Source organism: Cetorhinus maximus, chromosome 6 (assembly GCF_964194155.1).
Source record: "Cetorhinus maximus chromosome 6, sCetMax3.hap1.1, whole genome shotgun sequence".
NCBI lineage: Eukaryota > Metazoa > Chordata > Chondrichthyes > Lamniformes > Cetorhinidae > Cetorhinus > Cetorhinus maximus.
In genome coordinates, this window is record NC_135884.1 from 103,889,045 (window position 1) to 103,908,179 (window position 19,135).

General features: G+C 41.2%; 1 protein-coding gene across 3 annotated transcripts in view; it reads right to left on the reverse strand.

Moving 5' to 3' along the window:
* Positions 1-19,135, reverse strand: part of slc12a4 (solute carrier family 12 member 4) — a 176,449-nt gene that overhangs the window by 102,787 nt on the left and 54,527 nt on the right. The window contains exon 1 of one of the 3 annotated variants that reach the window (XM_078544239.1): positions 16,804-17,024. The exons of 1 other annotated variant lie outside the window; for it this stretch is intronic. In XM_078544239.1, the coding sequence (XP_078400365.1) occupies positions 16,804-16,939 (136 nt within the window). In that variant the 5' untranslated portion in view covers positions 16,940-17,024. Of the gene's footprint in view, positions 1-16,803; positions 17,025-19,135 lie in introns of those variants that run through there. One more of the 3 variants, XM_078544241.1, reaches the window with a different exon arrangement.

Sequence of the window (19,135 nt, forward strand, 5' to 3'; positions counted from 1 at the left end):
TCACTTATTTAAATTGAGCCACCATGTACCTCCCAGCCCCGCCTCAGTACTTCCCTCAAATCTGACATAACTTCTTTAACAAGTACACAATGTTTCCTACCATTTAGCTAGTTTCTTATCCAATACCAAGATTCATCCTGAATCCCCAGCGCGCTGAGTTCCATTGATTTTCATTTTATAAGCTTTAGAAGCAATCCACAATCAATGTTATTAAAAAAAGTCAGTCTGTTCAAAGCCTCACCAAGAAACTTAAGTTCTTCCCTTTATTTATTTGTAGAAGACTAACAAATTGGGTATTATGGAAGATTGTTTACTGTAGTTGCGGTAAACTTTGGCGACAGTGGTTCTGCTGTTTTCCAGTTACAGCTGCATGATCACATCCCATTTTGGACATGCTCACAGACTTTTTATTTACAAAAAAAAAACACAGTCCAGCATTGATAAAAATGGAGTTTGCCTGCCCAGGTTTCAAATTTCACTGTTAAAGAGCAATCGGCGTTGAAATCAGGCGCCAACAACAAAAAGGCAAAAAAGAATAAAATTATAAACGAAATATTCCTTGTTTTGAAAATGAATTGCAGAGGCCTATCAAAACTAACATTAAAAGCTCATAGTTTTCAGCATTTTTGAAAGGAAGTCAATGCCTGATGACAAATTATCATTTGTAAAGTTCGTACAATCATACTTAAGTTTGTACAAATGGGAGTAAGTTTTATTTTTTAAATGCAAATGGTATCTAAGTTGGTATTAAATAAATGCAAATACATCTCAAAATAAATCCAGCAACTCCTTGGTTACAAACTTACCAGAATTTTAAAATATTAGACCTTTACCTCTGTTACAAGGATACCTGCAAGTGAGAATGAAGATGGGTGGACATCGACACAAACAACTGGGAGACAGATACAGACTGCTGGGACCTCTGGAGGCTAACTGTTTGGAAGGGAATCGGAAGAGGCGAGGAGAAACAAACTTCAGTTGGTTGAGAAGAGGACTGGAGAAAGCAGAGACCAGCGAATCCAGCACCTTCTAAAGCCATTACCTTCACCTGCAGCATGTGCAACATGGACGGCCATACCAGAGTGGGGCTCCTAAGCCACACCACGAAACGTTCAACAAAGTGCTGATCACCAAGGCGCAAACCATTGTTTCACAAGATGGAAGGCTGCCAACCAATTCTCCAGACAAAAATGTATTTTATTTTAATTGACTTTTGCCTTTTAGCAATGTTTAAATGTTAAAAAACAAATGCTCAAAAGGAAACAAATAGCTCTGGGCACAGTTATGGTCTATTAGTAAAAGTTACACAAAAGTAATTACAGTACAGATTGGCCTGCAAAAAGGGATTTTGCCTCGACTTCAACATAACTTCTCCAGTGAGTACATATTACTGCAGTTAAGGTTGTGCCTCTAATTCTCAGCCCTTGAACATGTCAATTCATTCACAAAACCAAACTTCCCAAGTCAGAATACATCACATTCATTTGTAATTCCTCCCAAGAAGGACGAAAAACTTGATTGCCAACAAACAAAGACTTGTCAGCCAGAGCACATATATTCCACAGATCTCTGAATTTACACATGACTTGTAACTGAGCAAGTACCATAGAACGCACAATGTCTTTATAATTACTACTGGCTACATATCAAGTTTTGTATTCCAATCCAAACATGAAACCGAACAAAAAATCTGCACTTTTAAAAAAAATGCACTGAGAAAGAAATCTTTCTGCAGCATAAGCGAGCCATTTGTTTCTTTAAAGGGGCAGTAAACGTAACTATTTTTGAGACCATAACCTTTTAGCACTCATTTGACATAGGGAATCAGAAAAGCAGGGTAATTCAAATATGGAAGTCACATAAACTGAGAGGGACTATTAGAGGCAATTTGAGCAAAATAAAACACGAAGGGCAATAGAAGGCTTTCGTTTTTAAAAATTCATTCATGGGATGTGAGCGTCACTGGCTAGGCAGGCATTTATTACCCATCCCAAAATGCCCTCGGGGAGGTGGCAGTAAGCTGCCTTTTTGAACCACTGCAGTCCAGTCACATGGCACATTTAAAGGAAGACATGGTTAAGGAAGGGAGGACCCCCTAAGAGACGAAAGAGGCAAGCTCCTAGTTGAAGGTGAGGGAACTGCAGAATGCTTTAATATTAAGTACCTGCTTTGCTTTAATTTTCATGGATTAAGTGGATATTTGTAAATTTGGATAGATGACTAATACATGGGTTTCCACAAAAGTGATCAGGTAGCAGAAGCAGTTCATTGCAAAAAAGTAATATATTTTGGAATTAATAATAGGGAAAGAATATACACATTAATGGGAAAAGTTTTAAGTGGGGTCGAGGAGCAAAGGGGCTTTAACGTGCACATACCCTAGTCATTAAAGTGCCAGAACAATAAAAAAGAAAAATTGAATCCTTAGTTTTGTATGTAACAGCTCATAACACAAAAGGTGGTAATGTTCAACTTGTGCAGGATATTAAGTAGGCCACAACTGCAGTAGTGTGCGCAGCATTGGGCACCCCTTACAAAAATATAACAGCATAGATTCAAAACAAAACTTAAAGTTTTTTTCTCCATTAGGCCAAGATGGCTTAGTGGTCATCAGATCATGTTCAAGGTTATGAAGGATAACTGGAAGGAATTAATGACATTAATAAAACACAAATTTAAGATCAAGACAAAGTTAAAGGGGAAGCTACAAAAATTTACAAAAGGATGATAAGTATGAAATGCTCTAGCATAAACTATCCGTAAAATACTTAATGATTAATTTGATATACATGTTAAAAAGTGGACTATTAAAGAATATGGGATTCAGGCTGGAAAACAGGATTAGACTCATGTGGGGAAAAAAAACACAGGCACAGACTTAATGGGTCAAATGGCCCATTTGTCTGCTGTATCTTTCTACACTAATTTGCCCTGAGACACATAATTTCAACCAAGAAACTTTATGCACACTGATCGATAGATCAGGCTACAAAGAATTTATAACATTACTTGTTGCAGGAGAACAACGTATCACAGGTTAGATTAGGAAATTTGAATTAATATGAATAGCAAATTCACAAATGAACATTTAGACCACGATCAGTGTTGACTGCTCTATATTTTTTAAAATCCTACATTTATAAAATACAATGTTTTCAATCATTGCCCCTCAGTTTTTGTAGTACAACTCGAATTCATAATGACTTCATTCCAAACCCAAACAACCCAGCAGATGTTTAGTTATTATCAAACAGCGCAGTACTAAGGCAAGTCACAACTAGAAACTGTTGCTCCTACTTTGGGGATGGAAAGTACATTCCAAGCAACGAACTGAAGAGTTCAAAACACTATTTTTGTAGGTAAAAAAAAACATGCTTCTACATTTCTTGTAGCGTACAACTATTCTGTAATTTTAAGGCAAAAGAAAAAATCCCATTTTAAAAAGTTATGATAAAACAAGAGGCTGTATTTAGAAAGGAAATTCAGTGAATGTTGGCCCTGAACTTCCATTCTCTGGAGGGTTGAATCCGGGAGGTACACCAGATGTGCTGGGCGACCACCTGGAAGACCCCATGCAAGGAATCCACGGTAATTGCACGGGAAGTTTAACCTTCTGAAGGACAATTACCATGCACTGGGAACCATCTGATACTCGGATACCATTGATAAATGGGAGACTTCGGATGATACCGACTGTCTTAGCAGAATAGTTACCCAGGAAAAGTTAAAAGGTAAAAACCACTTCTAACTCCTGGGTAACTGACAACCCCCAACCACCCTCCCCAACTACCACCGCCCCCCCCCCCCACAACCTCTCCTCAACCCATCCTACCCCCGCCTGCCACACCCTACCCATTTACCTTATACACTTATCTTCTCCCCAGATTTTCAAAGTACATTTTAACACAGGAGTTGTAAAAAGGGGGTGTGGCTTCATTTCCCCTGACTCTGCTGCCCTGCACTGGAAGGCCTCAGAACCAGATACGCTTCACATTTCTCACTAGGCTCGGGTCAGAGGAGCAGGTGAGTAACGTGCAGCTCCTGGCCTGGGCAAGTAAAAAGAGTGGCAATCCGACAGCGATTGCCACACCTTGGAAGTTCTGGCCCGTTGTGTAAATGAGCCTTTGAAAGAAATTTATGTAAAAGGTGCTGCATTGGAGACATTATTAAACGGGAGTATGGAAACATGGTTATGGAGTTGGCTGAAGGACAGAAAACAGTAATAATTAATACATATATTTCTAACAGGAGGGTACAAAACAGGACTTGCATTTATATAGTGCTTTTCACAATCTCAGGATTTTCTAAAGTGCTTTACAGTCAATGAAACACTTCTGAAGTGTAGTCACTTTGGTAATAAAGGAAACACGCTAATTTGCACAATGACCAAATAATCTGTTTTAATGATGACGTTGATTGAGGGATAAATATTGATCAAGACCCCACAGATAAATTATCCGACTCTTCAAAATATGTTAGGGAATCTTTTATCTCAAACTGAAAGAGCAAACGAGTGTCCCACTAGGGTTAGTGCTGGAAACATTGCTGGACATAGTTTTGGTACACACAATCAAAAGTGGCAGGTGGTACAAAAATAGGGAGCATTGTTAACTGTGAAGAGAACTGTTAGCAACTTCCAAGAACAACAAAAACTGAACTGGACTAGCCATATAAATACTGTGGCTACAAAAGAAGGTCAGAGGCTAGGAATAGCGTGATGAGTAACTCACCTCCTGACTCCCCAAAGCTTGTCCACCATCTGCAAGGTACAAGTCAGGAGTGTGATGGAATACTCTCCACTTGCCTGGATGAGTGCAGCTCCCACAACACTCAAGAAGCTTGACACCATCCAGGACAAAGTAGCCCACTTGATTGGCACCACATCCACAAATATTCACTCCCTCCACCACTGACGCACAGTAGCAGCAATGTGTACCATTTACAAGATGCACTGCAGGAATTCACCAGGGTTCCTTCAACAGCACCTTCCAAACCCATGAGCAGGACAAGGACAGCAGATAGATGGGAACACCACCACCAGCAAGTTCCCCTCCAAGCCGCTCACCATCCAGACTTGGAAATATATTGCTGTTCCTTCACTGTCTCTGGGTCAAAATCCTGGAACTTCCTTCCTAACAGCATTGTGGGTGTACCTACACTACATGAACTGCAGCGGTTCAAGAAGGCAGCTCACCACCACCTTCTCAAGGGCAACTAGGGATAGGCAATAAATGCTGGCCCAGCCAGCGAAGCCCACATCCTGTGAATGATTTTTTTAAAAAGCAGAGCAATTTAAACATTCAAATAAAATATGTATAAAAGGTGTAGAAGTTGATAATTTTTTTATATTAAAAAAAACAGGATCTAAGATTTTACAAATAGGATATAAAGCACAAGAGCAAGAAGATATGGCACTAAATCATTGCTTAGGCCAGAGATGGAATAGTGCATTCAGTTTTGAAAATGCTTTTTTTTTTGGACAGAAGTCAAGGAGTCAAAGCCACAGAAAGAGTGAATACAGGGCGTTCGCTAAGATATTATCAGCCATTAGTTATTAGGAGAGACTAGCAAAACTAATGCAATGCGGTATTACCAGGGATATTGACATCAGCATTGGAGGTGGTGCTGGTATAAAGCGATACTGAAATTTGGTCTCAGGGATTGCAAGTACTTTAGGATGGTTTCCCCAAGATCCATAAACCGTAGGGTTTGTTGATTGCTCGGAAAGGGATCCTGGAACCTAGGACACCAAGGAGGGAGTGCTCAAGATTTGGAAGCATTGGGGCAGTTATGGGATTTGGGGATGGGGGTCATGCAGGCTGTAGATTTGTAAGTAAAGAGAGATGAATCACAGGATCCTCCAGGAAGGGGAAAGAGAAAGAGAGAGTGCAAGGAGAGAGATCCAGAGGTCTAGCAGGGCATTGGTCAGAGCTTTGGAGCATTAAGGGCTGCTAGAATCTAACAGTATTGATTGGAGCAGAATCTAGCACCGGATGAAAGAGGGGAAATGGGAATTATACAGCATTGACCTCTTTCAAGCCATTAGCTCCGCTATGCCCCTATCACCCATCAAATCACAACTGGAGATGCATAAAATCCTAATATGCTCTCCTGGAATGTGCTAGGAGCACACTATTACTGAATTTACCAATTTATAGAGTCCTTAAGAAATTTCCAGAAAACGAACAAAATAAAACACCAAGCCAATGTTGATATAAACACTTATCACTATCAGTAGAAATGTTCACTGGTGCTGCTATTGAGAATTCATAGCAAAAAACACAAATCATTTCCTTCCCTGAAACATATGCTTCAAGAATTCAATCTGCAGTTTCTTTTGAAGTCTTTCAGGAAAAGCACAGAAACTCATATATCCACAGAAAAAGAGGGCACACCCTTCAACTCCTGTCAGGGCATAAACTGGAAAATTTTGCTAACTGTGTATAACTTTTAAAAAAACTCATTCACAGGGTGTGGGTGTCATTGGCAAGGCCAGAATTTATTGTCCATCTATAAATTGCTTCTCAGATGGTGATGGCAAGTTGCCTTCATGAACCACTACAGTCCTAGTGGTACAGTTATTCTCACAGTACAGTTGTTCCAGGGTTTTGACCCAGTGACAATGAAGCAATAGTGATACATTTTCAAGTCAAGATGCTGTGTGACTTGGAGAGGAATTTATAAGTGGTGGAGTACTCGTGCAAATGCTGTCCTGGTCTTCGAGCAGTAGGAGGTCACAGATTTAGGAGGTGCTGTCAAAAAAGTCCTGGCAACTTGCTGTAGTGTATCTAGTGTACTTGCTGTAGATATTGCAAACTGTTACCATGATGCACCAGTGGTTGGAGGAGTGAATGTTTAATATGGTAGATGGGTTGCCATTCAAGGAATTGTTTTGTCTTGGATAGTGTCGAGTTTGAGTCTTGTTAGAACTGCACTCATCCAGGCAAGTGGAGAATATTTCATCACAGTTCTGGCTGTGGATTGTAGACGGTGAGTAGGCTTTGGGGAGTTGCGGTGAATTACTCAATGCACCCCATCTCCCCCTCCCCCGCCCTCACCCCACACATACACAACCTACCCCTCCAGGCTGTTGACATTGGGGAATTTGGCGATAGTAATGTGGAGAGAAGTTGGACCCTCTGGTTGGAAATGGTCATTGCCTGGCACTTGTATTACAAATTTTACTTGCCACCTATCTGTCCAAGCTTCAAAGTTGTCCAGATCTTGCTGCATGCAGGTACAGAATGCTTCATTATCAGGAAAGTTGTAAACACTAACTAACTATCAGCAAACATCCCCATTTCTGATGTTCTGATGGAGGGAAGGCCATGGATGAAGCAGCTAAAGATGGCTGGGCTTAGGACACTACCCCGGGAAACTCTTGCAGAAATGCCATGGGGCTGAAATGATTGGCCTCCAAAAAACACCACCATCTTCCTTTGTGCTACATACGACTTCAAACAGTAGATGGCTTTCTGATTCCTACTGACTTCAGTTTTACTAGAGCTCCTTGATACCACACAGTCAAAAGCTACATTGATGTTGAGGGAACTCACATATGGAATTCAATTCTTTTGCCCATGTTTGGACCAAGGCTGTAAAAGAGGTCTGCAGTCAAGTGGCTTTGGCAGAAGTCAAATGGATTACGGTTGAACAGGTTATTGGCGAGTACATGCTGCTAATAACACTGCCGGCCATTTCTTTCTGATGACAGTAGGCTGATAGGGTGACATTTGTCCTGTTTTTTGTGCACGGGGCATAGCTAGGCAATTTTTCACCTTGTTGAGCAGATGCCAGCACAGTATAGCTGTACTGAATAGTTTGGTTAGAGGGGCAGCTAGTTCTGGAATATATGTCGTTAGCACTACAGCCGAGATATTATCAGGGCTACATTCCTTGCTGTACCCATTGCACTTAGATGTTTCTTGATATCATGTGGAGCGAGTTGAATTGACTGGAGGCTGGTATGTGATGCCAGAAATGGCAGAAGAGCAGCGAGATGGAACATTCATTCGCCACATCTGGCTGAAGATATAACTGCAAACATTCCAGCCTTGTTGTTTGGACTCAAGTTTTAGACTCCGTCATCATTTGGGATGCTTGTGGAGCCTCTTCCTCTGGTTAGTTGTTTGTTTACCACCATTCATGGCTGAATATGGCATGAATACAGAACTTTGATCTGATCCATTGTTTGTGGGATCACTTGGCTCTGTCTTGAGCATGCTGCTTCTGCATGCAATCCACCAATTTGACATCTCATTTTTAGGTATGCCTGGTTCTGTTCCTGGCATACTTTCCTATACTCCTCATTGAATCAGGGTTGGTCCCTTCGCTTGATGATAATGGTAGAGTGAGGGATATGGCAGGCCATGAGATTATAGATTATGTTGAATATCATTCTGCTGCTGATGCTATACAGCGCTTTCACTGATGCCCAGGTTTGAACTACTAGATTTGTTCTGAAGCTACCCATTTAGCACACAGCTGAACAACATGATGGGTAATATCCTCAATGTGAAGTCAGGACTTCATCTCCGCAAGGACTGTGTGAAGGTCACTCCTACCAATACTGTCATGGATAGATTCATCTGAAACAGGTAGACTGGCGAGGACGAGGCCTAGTGATGATTCTCTCACCACCTGCCACAGACCTAGTTTACCAGTTATGTCCTTTAGGACCCAGCCAGCTCAATAAACAGTGGTGCTACTCTTGGTGATTGACATTTATGTCCCCCACTAATCTAAAATATGTCTTCTGCTCTTACCACACTCAGTGTTTAAGTATTGTCCAACATAGAGAGGTATGGATTCATCAGGGAGGGCTGTAAGTCATTATTAGCAGAAGGTTTCCTTGCCCATGTTTAACCTACTGCACTTTTTGGGGTCCAGAGTCAATGTTAAGAACACCCTGAGCCACACCCTCGTGAGGAGTTGGGGATGTTGACTGAAATCTATCATTCTGTAGGTATGACAATGAAAGCCTGTTGCTCAACTAGATAGACAAATTTTCCCCAATTTTGGTACAAGTTCCCAGATGTTACTGAGGAGGACTTTGCAAGGTTCATTGGGTTGAGTGTGCCTTTGCCTTGTCGAGTGCTTAGATTGATAACAGTGGCCCATCTCGCTTTATCCATGTTATTGTTTTTCCAGTGGTTTTGATATAACTGAGTTGGCACACAGTTGACTCCTTTTATCACTTCGTAGGCAGTCCCTTGGGGTCGCGGATGACTTACTTCCACATTAAAAATAAGTTCTCAGGTGACTGAAGAGTCCAATGCGTGAACTACAGTCTTTGTCACAGGTGGGGCTGATGGTGGTAGAGGGAACGGGTGGGTAGGGTACCCAGGTTGCCTTCCACTGTCGACGCTTGGCTTCAGCAATGAGACTCGAAGTGTTCCCTGGATGCTTTCCCTCCACTTTGGGCAAGGGATTCTGGGATGTTGGTGGGGATGTTGCACTTTTTCCAAGGAGGCTTTGCGGGTGTCCTTGAAGCATTTCCTCTGCCCTCCTGGGGCTCGCTTGCTGTATTGAAGCTCCAAGTAGAGCGCTTGTTTCCAGAGTCTCACGTCATGCATGCGGATGACGTGGCCCGCCCAGCAGAGCTGATCGAGTGTGGTCGATGTTTTGATGCTGATGTTAGCCTGAGCAAGAACACTGACTGGTGTGCCTATCTTGCCAATGGCTTTGGAGGCAGTATAGTACAAATTGACCAGAATAAAACCAGAGGTAAATTTTGAAGATAATTGTATATACTAGCCTTGTAATCTCTTGAATATAGAAGAGTAAGGGGCAATCTGAATGAAATGTTTAAGATATTTAAAGGATTTTATAGGGTGGATACAGAGAAACTATTTCCTCTAATGAAAAAGTCCAGAACAAGGGGGTATAACTTTATAATTAGAGCTAGGTCATTCAGGAATGATGTCATGAAACACTTCATACATAGGATAGTGGAAATCTGGAACACTCTCCTCCAAAAAGCTGTAGAAGCCAGGTTAACTGAAAATTTCAAAACTGACATTGATAGATTTTTGCTAGGAAAGAGTACTGACGGTTATGGGACCAAGACAGGCAGATAGAGTTAAAATACAAATCAGGAGTGATTTAACTGAAGTGCTGAATCCCACAAAAGGGATGTTGAATGAAAGGTAAAATCAAAAGTAGGACATTTTCAGGAAATACAAACAAGTAGATGCAAGAAAGGAACAAGTTCCAAACAAATTAATTCCTGACCCACCAATCGATTTTGCACCTACAAGTTATTTCAGAAGTTTCTCTCAGATGGGATAGCTTATAAAACTGACATGGGCAGCTCATGAGAATAAACATAAACATGTGAGGGGTTCAATACCACTTGACATTCTTATTAGAAAAATGATCTGTTCTTTAACTGGAATATAATGTCTATAATTTGTACACTCTAAATTGAGTGGAAAAATGTTCTGAGCAAATGTCTGTAGGATAAAACAACAATGCATTTATACATAGCCTTTTAAAATAAACCTTCAAGTCAACAGGCACCAACAACTATTTGACAAAAATCAGAACCTCTTTCCAGCCCAAATTCACTTTTTGGGGTATGTGAAATTTCCGAGTTATAATGAATAATTGTGCATGGAATTTCTCACATTACAAAATGGGTACTAAAAGTTGGGTGAAAAGATTTCTTTGCAGGTAAGTAATAATAAGACATGCTGTTTCTTTTTCAGCTTCTGCCTATATGGAAGAGTTGAAAACTATTCATGTCAATATATAAATTGCCTTGAAGACAGGTAATTCTTGCAATTCAGCACATAGTGGATTATAGGAATGGTGCTGGATGAAAAGGTAAACGTTTCAGACATTAGCAGAATGCACTTACACACACACACACAAAAACCAGTACATAAATTTTATGAAGTAAATAAAAGGTAAACTTCAAGAATTCACTGGAAAGTTGACAGGTCTTAATCAACATCTGAGATCTCTGGACAAGCATAATGCTTGGTAGTTTAGGTTTCTGTCACATTTCTGAATGATTGGACTTACTATATAAGGGAGTTGGAATAAGAATTACATTCAAAGCAATGTATATTTTCACGAGTTTAAAATGGGGACACCTAGACAAGATATGCTCAACTATTTCTTCATTAAGTTCCTAAAACAGTTTGCAATTCATTAGTACATCAGGGTTTTCAGAAAAAAGATACCCCTCACTGTTGTGATGAAAACACCTTTGATCAATGTAATTAGAGGGTACTGTAACATAGTGGCTATGTCACTGGATTAATAATTCAGAGGCCGGGACGAATGATCTGGAGACAAGTTCAAATTCCACCAAGGCAGAATTTAAGAATTAGAAGGAGGAATGGGCCATTTGGCCCTTCAAGCCTGCCCTGTCATTCAATAAGATCATGGATGATCTGATTGTGGCCTTAACTCCACTTTTCTGCCTGTCCCTATAATCCTCGACTCCCTTGTAGATCAAAAATCTGTCCAACTCAGCCTTGAATATATTCAGTGACTCAGCCTCCACTGCTCTCTAGCGAGAGAATTCCAAAGAGTGAAGACTCTCAAGAAGAAATTCCTCTTCATCTCCATTTTAAATGGGTGACCACTTATTTTGAAACTGTACCCCTGAGTTCCAGATTTCCCCCATGACAGAAAACATCCTTTCAGCATCTATCCTGTCAAGTCCCCTCAGAATCTTACATGTTTCAATAAGATCACCTCTCGTTCTTTTAAATTCAACTGAGTATAGGCCTGGCCAACTAGACCTTTCCTCGTAAGGCAACTCCATCATCCCAGGGCTCTATCTAGGGGAATCTAAATTTATTAAAGCTGGAATAAAAGCTAGTCTCAGTAATGGTGACCACAAAACTATTGGACTGCTGTAAAAATTCATCTGGTTTACTAATGTCCTTTAGGGAAGGAAACCTGCCACCTATACCTGTTCTGTCCTATGTGTGACTCCAGGCCCACACAATGGGGAGAATTTTCTCCCCATCTGGGGGGTGGTGGGGGGGGCGTTGTGTGGTAGTGGGCGCAGGCGTGCGTGCAGCCAATTGCCGCCCGTGTTCAGCTGGGCGCCACCATTTCATATGGATGGGCCAATTAAGGCCCGCCCAGCGTGACGCACATCCGGAAGCGCTGAGCGCTCCTTGTGCGGGTGGGGGGGGGGGTGGTTTGCTTGAGCCAGGGCCTGTGCTATTTTGCACGTGTGCGTGAAAGAGCGCAGAAATCTCCCTGAGACACATAGCTGCATCAGACAGATTATTAAAATTTTTTAAACTTAAATTATAGAAAAAGAAAATTTTTAAGGACATGTCCCCGCATGTGAAACTGTCACATGAGCTGGGACATGTCTACGAGTATTAAAAAAATTTTCAAGCCTTTAAAAACTTCATGAAACCTCATCTCGCCCGTGGATGAGGTACCATGAAAAATGCGAAGGCCGCCTGGGCTCTTCGCCTGCCTGCCAACCTTAAGGTTGGACGGGCAGCTCAGTTGGTTGTTTAAATTAATAGTTAACTGGCCTTAATAGGCCTTTGACAGTTCGGCAGGCGTGCAGCCAACTCGGGTGCGTGCTGGCCGAACTGAAAATCTGAATGACACGCGGTGATGCCGGGACGCATGCCCGACGTCACCGCGCATCATTTTACGTCTTGGCAAGCGGGCCCCGCCCCTGTTTGCCGAGCCGAAGATTCTGCCCCATGTGACTGACTCTTAACTGCCCTCTAAAACGGCGTAGCAAACCAGTCAATTAAGTTCAAGAAGGCAGCTCACCACCACCTTCAAGGGCAATTAGGGATGGGCAATAAATGCTCAGTTTTTCTTTTATTCACTCATGGGATGAGGGCGTTGCTGGCTAGGCCAACATTTATTGCCTATCCCCAAATGCCCTTGAGGTGGTGGTGGTGAGCTGCCTTCTTGAACTGCTGACTTGGTGACATAGAATGAGAGCTTTTTCAAGAACAGAGGCCAAGAAAGACTGCCAGGCTTTTGGAGGCAGGCAGACAGACATCAAAAACAGAAAATGTAGGAGACTGGATTTGCCCTGGGATGAATGACTTAATGCAGAAAAATCATTCTGCTTCAAATTACCATTGAAATATTCTTATTTTTCATTATCTGAATAAAAGTTGTATCAATTCAACAATGGTCATATCTTTATCATAGGTGCCAGCCATGGCTCAGTGGTGGCGTTTTGACTGATTCTGAAGATTCTGGGTTCAAGTCCCAATCCAGGAATGAGCACATAATCTAGGCTGACACTCCCAGTGCAGAACTATGGGGATGCTACACTGTCATACATGCTGCCTTTCAAATGAGGCATGAAGCTTAGGCCTCATCTGCTCTCTCAGGAGGTAGATCTAATGGCACTATTTGAAGTAAAGCATGGAATATCTATCCCACAGCTTGACACCAATTGCTGATACTCTTTGGAGACCTTAACTAGTGGGTTTAATCCACGTTACAAAAGTTTTTAAAATAATTATTTCATGGGATGTGGGTGTCGCCTGCAAGGCCAGCATTTGTTGCCCATCCCTATTTGTTCTTGAACTGAGTGGCTTGCTAGGCCATTTCAGAGGGCAGTCAAGAGTCAACCACATTGCTGTTGGTCTGGAGTCACATGTAAGCCAGACTGGGTAAGGATGGCAGATTTCCTTCCCTAAAGGACATTAGTGAACCAGATGGGCGCTCAACAAAAAAAAATGGCAGTTGTCATTGTCACCAATACAGAGATTCCAGATACAATACAATAATTCCAGATTTACGAATTGAATTTAAATTCCACCAGCAGATTTCATGGTGGTATGTGAGCCTATGTGCCGAGGTCATTAGCTGGGGTTAATAGTTCAGTGACATTACCACTATGCCACTGTCTCCCTCCATTATTGGCCACACTAGTGATTGTACTTCAAAAATAGCTCGTTGGCTGTGAAAGGTATTGGGCTCTCCTAAAATCATGAAAGATATTATGCAAATACCCATTTTATCTTACTCTTTTGTTTCAACTTACTGTGGAGTAAAACAGTTTACGCTTCGAAGTTAAGGAATTTCACCTTATCTAGTGTTTATTTGGCTTGCCATTAGAGAAACTATGGTAATAAATATACAAAAGACATGGGCCCAAATGTTCTGATCAGGATTGGAACCCCTATACTGGACCCTGAATAGGCAAAAAAAATACCCATTTACATTCCTCTGATTTTGGTGGGCAATCTTCCAATGGAAGATCCTTCCAAACTGACTCTCACAAGAACCACAAGAATTAGGAGCAGGGGTGGACCACACGGCCCATCGAGCCTGTTCCAACATTCAATGCAATCATTGCTGATCTTTGGCTTCAACTCCATTTTCCCGCCTATTCCCCATATCCCTTAATTCCCTGAGACACCAAATATCAGTCTATCCCAGCATTAAATTATTCACTGATGCAGCTTCCACATTTGAGTGAGGTAATTTCCCCTCTTCTCTGTCCTAAAATGATTGGCCCCTTATCCTGAAACTGCTTCCCTATGTTCTAGGCTCTTCGACCAGCAAAAACAATCTCTCAGCATCTACCCCATCAGACCCTTCAAATTTTGTAGGTTTCAATGAGATCACCTCTCATTCTTCTAAGAGAATATAAGCCCAATTTACTCAGCCTCTCACAGAACAACCCATCATCCCAGGTATGAATTTAGTGAACCATTGCTGCACTACCTCCAATTTAAGTATATATTTTCTTAAATGTGAAGGCCAGAACTGCACACAGGACTCCAGATTCGGTCTCATCAAGCACAGGCAACATCAGAGATATCAGCGAATGGTATAGGTGAAGCCATTGCCCCCTTTTTACTGCACTAGCTGCCATTCTGGTAAGTAAAGAACTGAAATGACTCAAAGTTTCTCTGAAAAACTACCAAGAGAAAGTAAGAGCGGGTAAGCGGGGGCAAGGAGGGAGCTGTTGAGGTCGGATCGAGGGGGCGTCAGGGGGGAATCTGGTGATGAGGAGAGGTCATGGGTAAGGGTGGTAGGGGTCAGTGTGAGTAACTGGGGAGGTCAGTTCTTTAATTACCCAGGAGTTAGGCTAGGATTTTTCTAACATTTTCTGGGCAACTATCCAGGTAAGCAAATCAGAACCATCTGAAGTCACCAACTCCAGTTGGAGAGCAGGAGAATTGCCCAGCAGAAATACAAACTTCCCGGGCAATTCTCACCGAGTCATTGCAATGGGAATTTAGAGGAGTCCCAGAGCGTGTCTTGGGGAGTACGTTTGGTCTCCAAATATCCAGAGGCCGGATGATCTGGGCCATGGTGCCAAACTCTAGTCACAAGGAGATTATATTGTTACACTACCAGATCCCTCTAGCAAACAAGTGGGTGTAGGGGCAGTATGAGTCAAGAACAAGTGACATCACTAGGACAAGAGAATGTATCTACAGCAAACAAGAATTTGTAACATTCCACATCTACCAAGATATTTCAATTTCTGATGCATTAGCATGACATGAAGACAGATCTCACTACCAAATTCAGTACATTACAAATGCAACAAACACACTTGTATAACCAAAGGTAGTCTTTCGGTATACACCCAAATAGTCATTAGCAAAGAAAAAGCTTACAAGATCACAGCTCTTCACAGTGACAATAGTTAAGTGCAGCCAAAAAGAAGCGTTCTTTAAAAATAACTAAGCATTCATCTTAGCTATTGCATAAATAGACAAGAGGCACATAGTTCACAAGAAATAAATCTCACATTGTAACTGATCTCACACCCTATCTGCTTGAATTCTACAGCAATAATGCTTTTCCTGTAAACCACCTGCACCTAATGTGCATATGATCTGCCTGGCTAAAATACTGTGTACTTTTGTCATAAGGAGGTAATACAGCTTTAACCAACATCCATGTACCATTAGTACAACAGTTTTGTTTCTAAACAAAGTTCTCTAGAGAGAAATAAACTCCTCATGCAGATGGTCTGTTACCAAACTCGAGGCAAATAAAAAAGTCAAAATTCCTTTATAATTTCACAAATTTATCCATATAAGTATTGATAAGCTGCATTTCAGAATTTTACAGAAAGACTTGCATTTATATAGCACTTATCACAACAACCAGACGTCTCAAAGCACTGTTCTGATGAAGAGTCATACGGACTCGAAACGTTAACTGTATTCCTCTCCGCAGACGTTGTCAGACCTGCTGAGTTTTTCCAGCTATTTTTATTTTTGTCTCAAAGCACTTCGTTGGTTAAACTGTAGTCAATGTTGTAATATTTACTTGCATTTCAACTTCGCATTTAAGGGTTCTAAAAACAGGCAACTTAAAAAAAAATGTACATTCTTCTAACATGAAGCAGAATACATTAGTAAATTTTTCCCTATACACAATACCATAAACTTGTTTATATTGTTTGCATATAAAGCTTAACCCACACAAGGAACATCTTATACAAAAATCACTGCTAAATTGACTTAAAAACAGATTGCAGCTCACATTACTGTTTCACATTCCAATTACATTAGAAAGAAACTAGTCATGATTTCACTTGAATTCACTCTTACAGCAGTCTGGCACTTACCACAGACCACACAACAGAACAGATTGCTGAATACTGTGAATCGACATTCAGCACACTTCGAAAACAATAGATAACATTTCCTCTTTGAAGAAAGAAACTATGCAACTCTGGATATTTTTTGTTAAATCTCATACTTTATCAATACTCAGTCTGTGGACAGTTTGGGAGATTTTGGGGGATGGGAAGGGGAGGGCAAGTTAGCAGAGCAGAGAAGCAGCTGAAAAGAGACTCAAGTTTTCACAACTTACCGTCAGAGCTTACTGTATCATTTGGGTCTCCTGAACAATGCCCAGCCTCTCTGTAATCAACCCAGGTCACTCCTTCCAAGCTATCATAATCCGATTGGTGTTGGTCTTTTACTGGGACTACAGTAAAGTGATGCATTTTTCACAGCCCAGTCTGTCTCTGCTCTTTTTATCAAGCTGAACAGAAATGACTCCTTTGCTCAGACTGCATACCAACACTGTGTGGTCACTTCCTCTGGAAGGAAATTACTATATTCCAAACTCCTCCCAAAGCCTGAGCTGCAAACCTCTGTGAATTGCCTAGACTTTGTCCTGAGCTGCCAATGACCTCTGGAAGTATATAGAATAGGTACAGTGAAAGGTAGAATAGAACCTGAATTCCAGCACTGTTCTTTTGGGAAATTAAATATCTGAGCCACAGAGGTCTAACTCTAAAACAACTAAACAAGCCAAGATTTGAAACAAAAAAATCTTTCTAAAGCAGCTTACACTCCCAAAATAAAATAAATGTAACATGCTGAGAAACAAGTGATTTTGCTAAAAAAAGTGTATTTTGTTTATTTTTGTTTACGGGAAATACTATAATTTTTTTTAGGACCTTGTTTGCAATAGCAGCTTGCTAGCAACTAAACTTCTCAATTGGGTATAAACTCTTAATATAAAACTCTGGCGTACGATCGACAGAGGAAACCAGCACCATCCTGGCTGCTTCCATATACGCTTCTGAAACCCAAGTAGAAAGGCAAGTATGTTGGTGACACGCACAAAATGTTCCTCACACGTCCATGCAATTTCATCAATGTATGCTGGAACGCAATCCCCAGCCTGCCAAAACAGAAATCCAAACACTGGAATATAGCAGCAGCATTCTTTATAAGTGTAATCTCAAAGCCCTGACGGTTTGACAAATGCAGGATGCAACAGGCCTCTGTGCTAAATGACACTAGCCAATAAATAAGTTCAGAGATACTTGGCAGTCCAGTTTCTCAAAAAATCCCTTCTGTGCACTGGAGAAGGCAGGTTTCAGCTCGAGTCAAATAATTATGCTACTGATAATGCAGACAAAAAAATGTGGTCTTGTCCTTATGGATCAAATCTTCAACAATGTCTGGGAATGCTGTCCAGACCAGCTGCTCCTGTATTTCCTTATGTTTGTGACCCATAAATACTGCACTACAAGTGGTATATATATAGGCAGGCTGATTTAAAGTGTTTATCCAATATATAAATCCACTGCCCAACCCCACCTCCCACACATCCCTTCCCCTCCCCCTGCCACCACACTGCAAGTCATCTAGCAAGGCGGTGGAAATCTAGCAACAATTTTTTTGCATTATGCCTCTGTGTAGGAGATTATTGAGCTGTTTAGAATGATCTCATCTTCATCTATTATAGAACCTGGTCTTTCTATGTAAACTCCTCAACCCACATTCACAGGCACCCCCCCCAAACCTTTCCATCTCACCTGGTCTTGTTCTTATTGTATCAATCAGATAAGGCCAGCTCTGATCACTTCCCTGCATCACTCTCCATCCACATTCCCCTTTCTTGTTCCAACCCCTCTCTTGGACAAAATGACCTCTGGGATGACGATGATACAAAGACCAACTTTCTTATGGTGGAAAAAGGATTTTAACATGCCTGTGCAGTAGACATGATGCATATATATCCAATTGAGCATTTCATCCACTTTACATAATGTACTTCAGCACACCTTTTCAGCTTTGCACTGACCTGCCTAGATAGCCTGTAACTTAATATACTGAAAGTAGAATCAAGGCATCCTGACCTGGCCAAAACTCAGCGTCTAGCACTACATTTGTACCAGCTTTTGGTCCTCTACATGTTTGTGATTCTCTTATGCAAGTTTGACCAACATAGATCAGCCCATCTAAATATGCAATAAATTACATTTCTGTCCTTTTCACTGATCTTCTCTTGCAATACAACTCAGATTATGAACTGAAAATTCAGCATCTGGACAGTAATTCAAATGGTTAAAACCATGTAGATTCTTAGGGCTACCACTCTGCAAGCAAACAACACAACTGCAATGTTTTATTACAGTTCTTGGAACCAGGAGTCCATTTCTTTTGTTTTGAGGGGTTTTTTTTTTTGGTTTTCAGGGGCCCCTTTTTCATTCTCACTAACTCCTTTTATTAGGTAATGCAGTCACGTAGTAATATTATCTTCCGTATTTATGTTGGCATATGGGCCTAAATCTTCTGGTCTCCAGATCATTGAAGACCTATATGGGAATTGCCCAGGAAGTTTCAACTTCCGATGGGAAATTCCCCTGCTCCCCAGTTCCCCCCATGAATGTCACAGTCTCTGA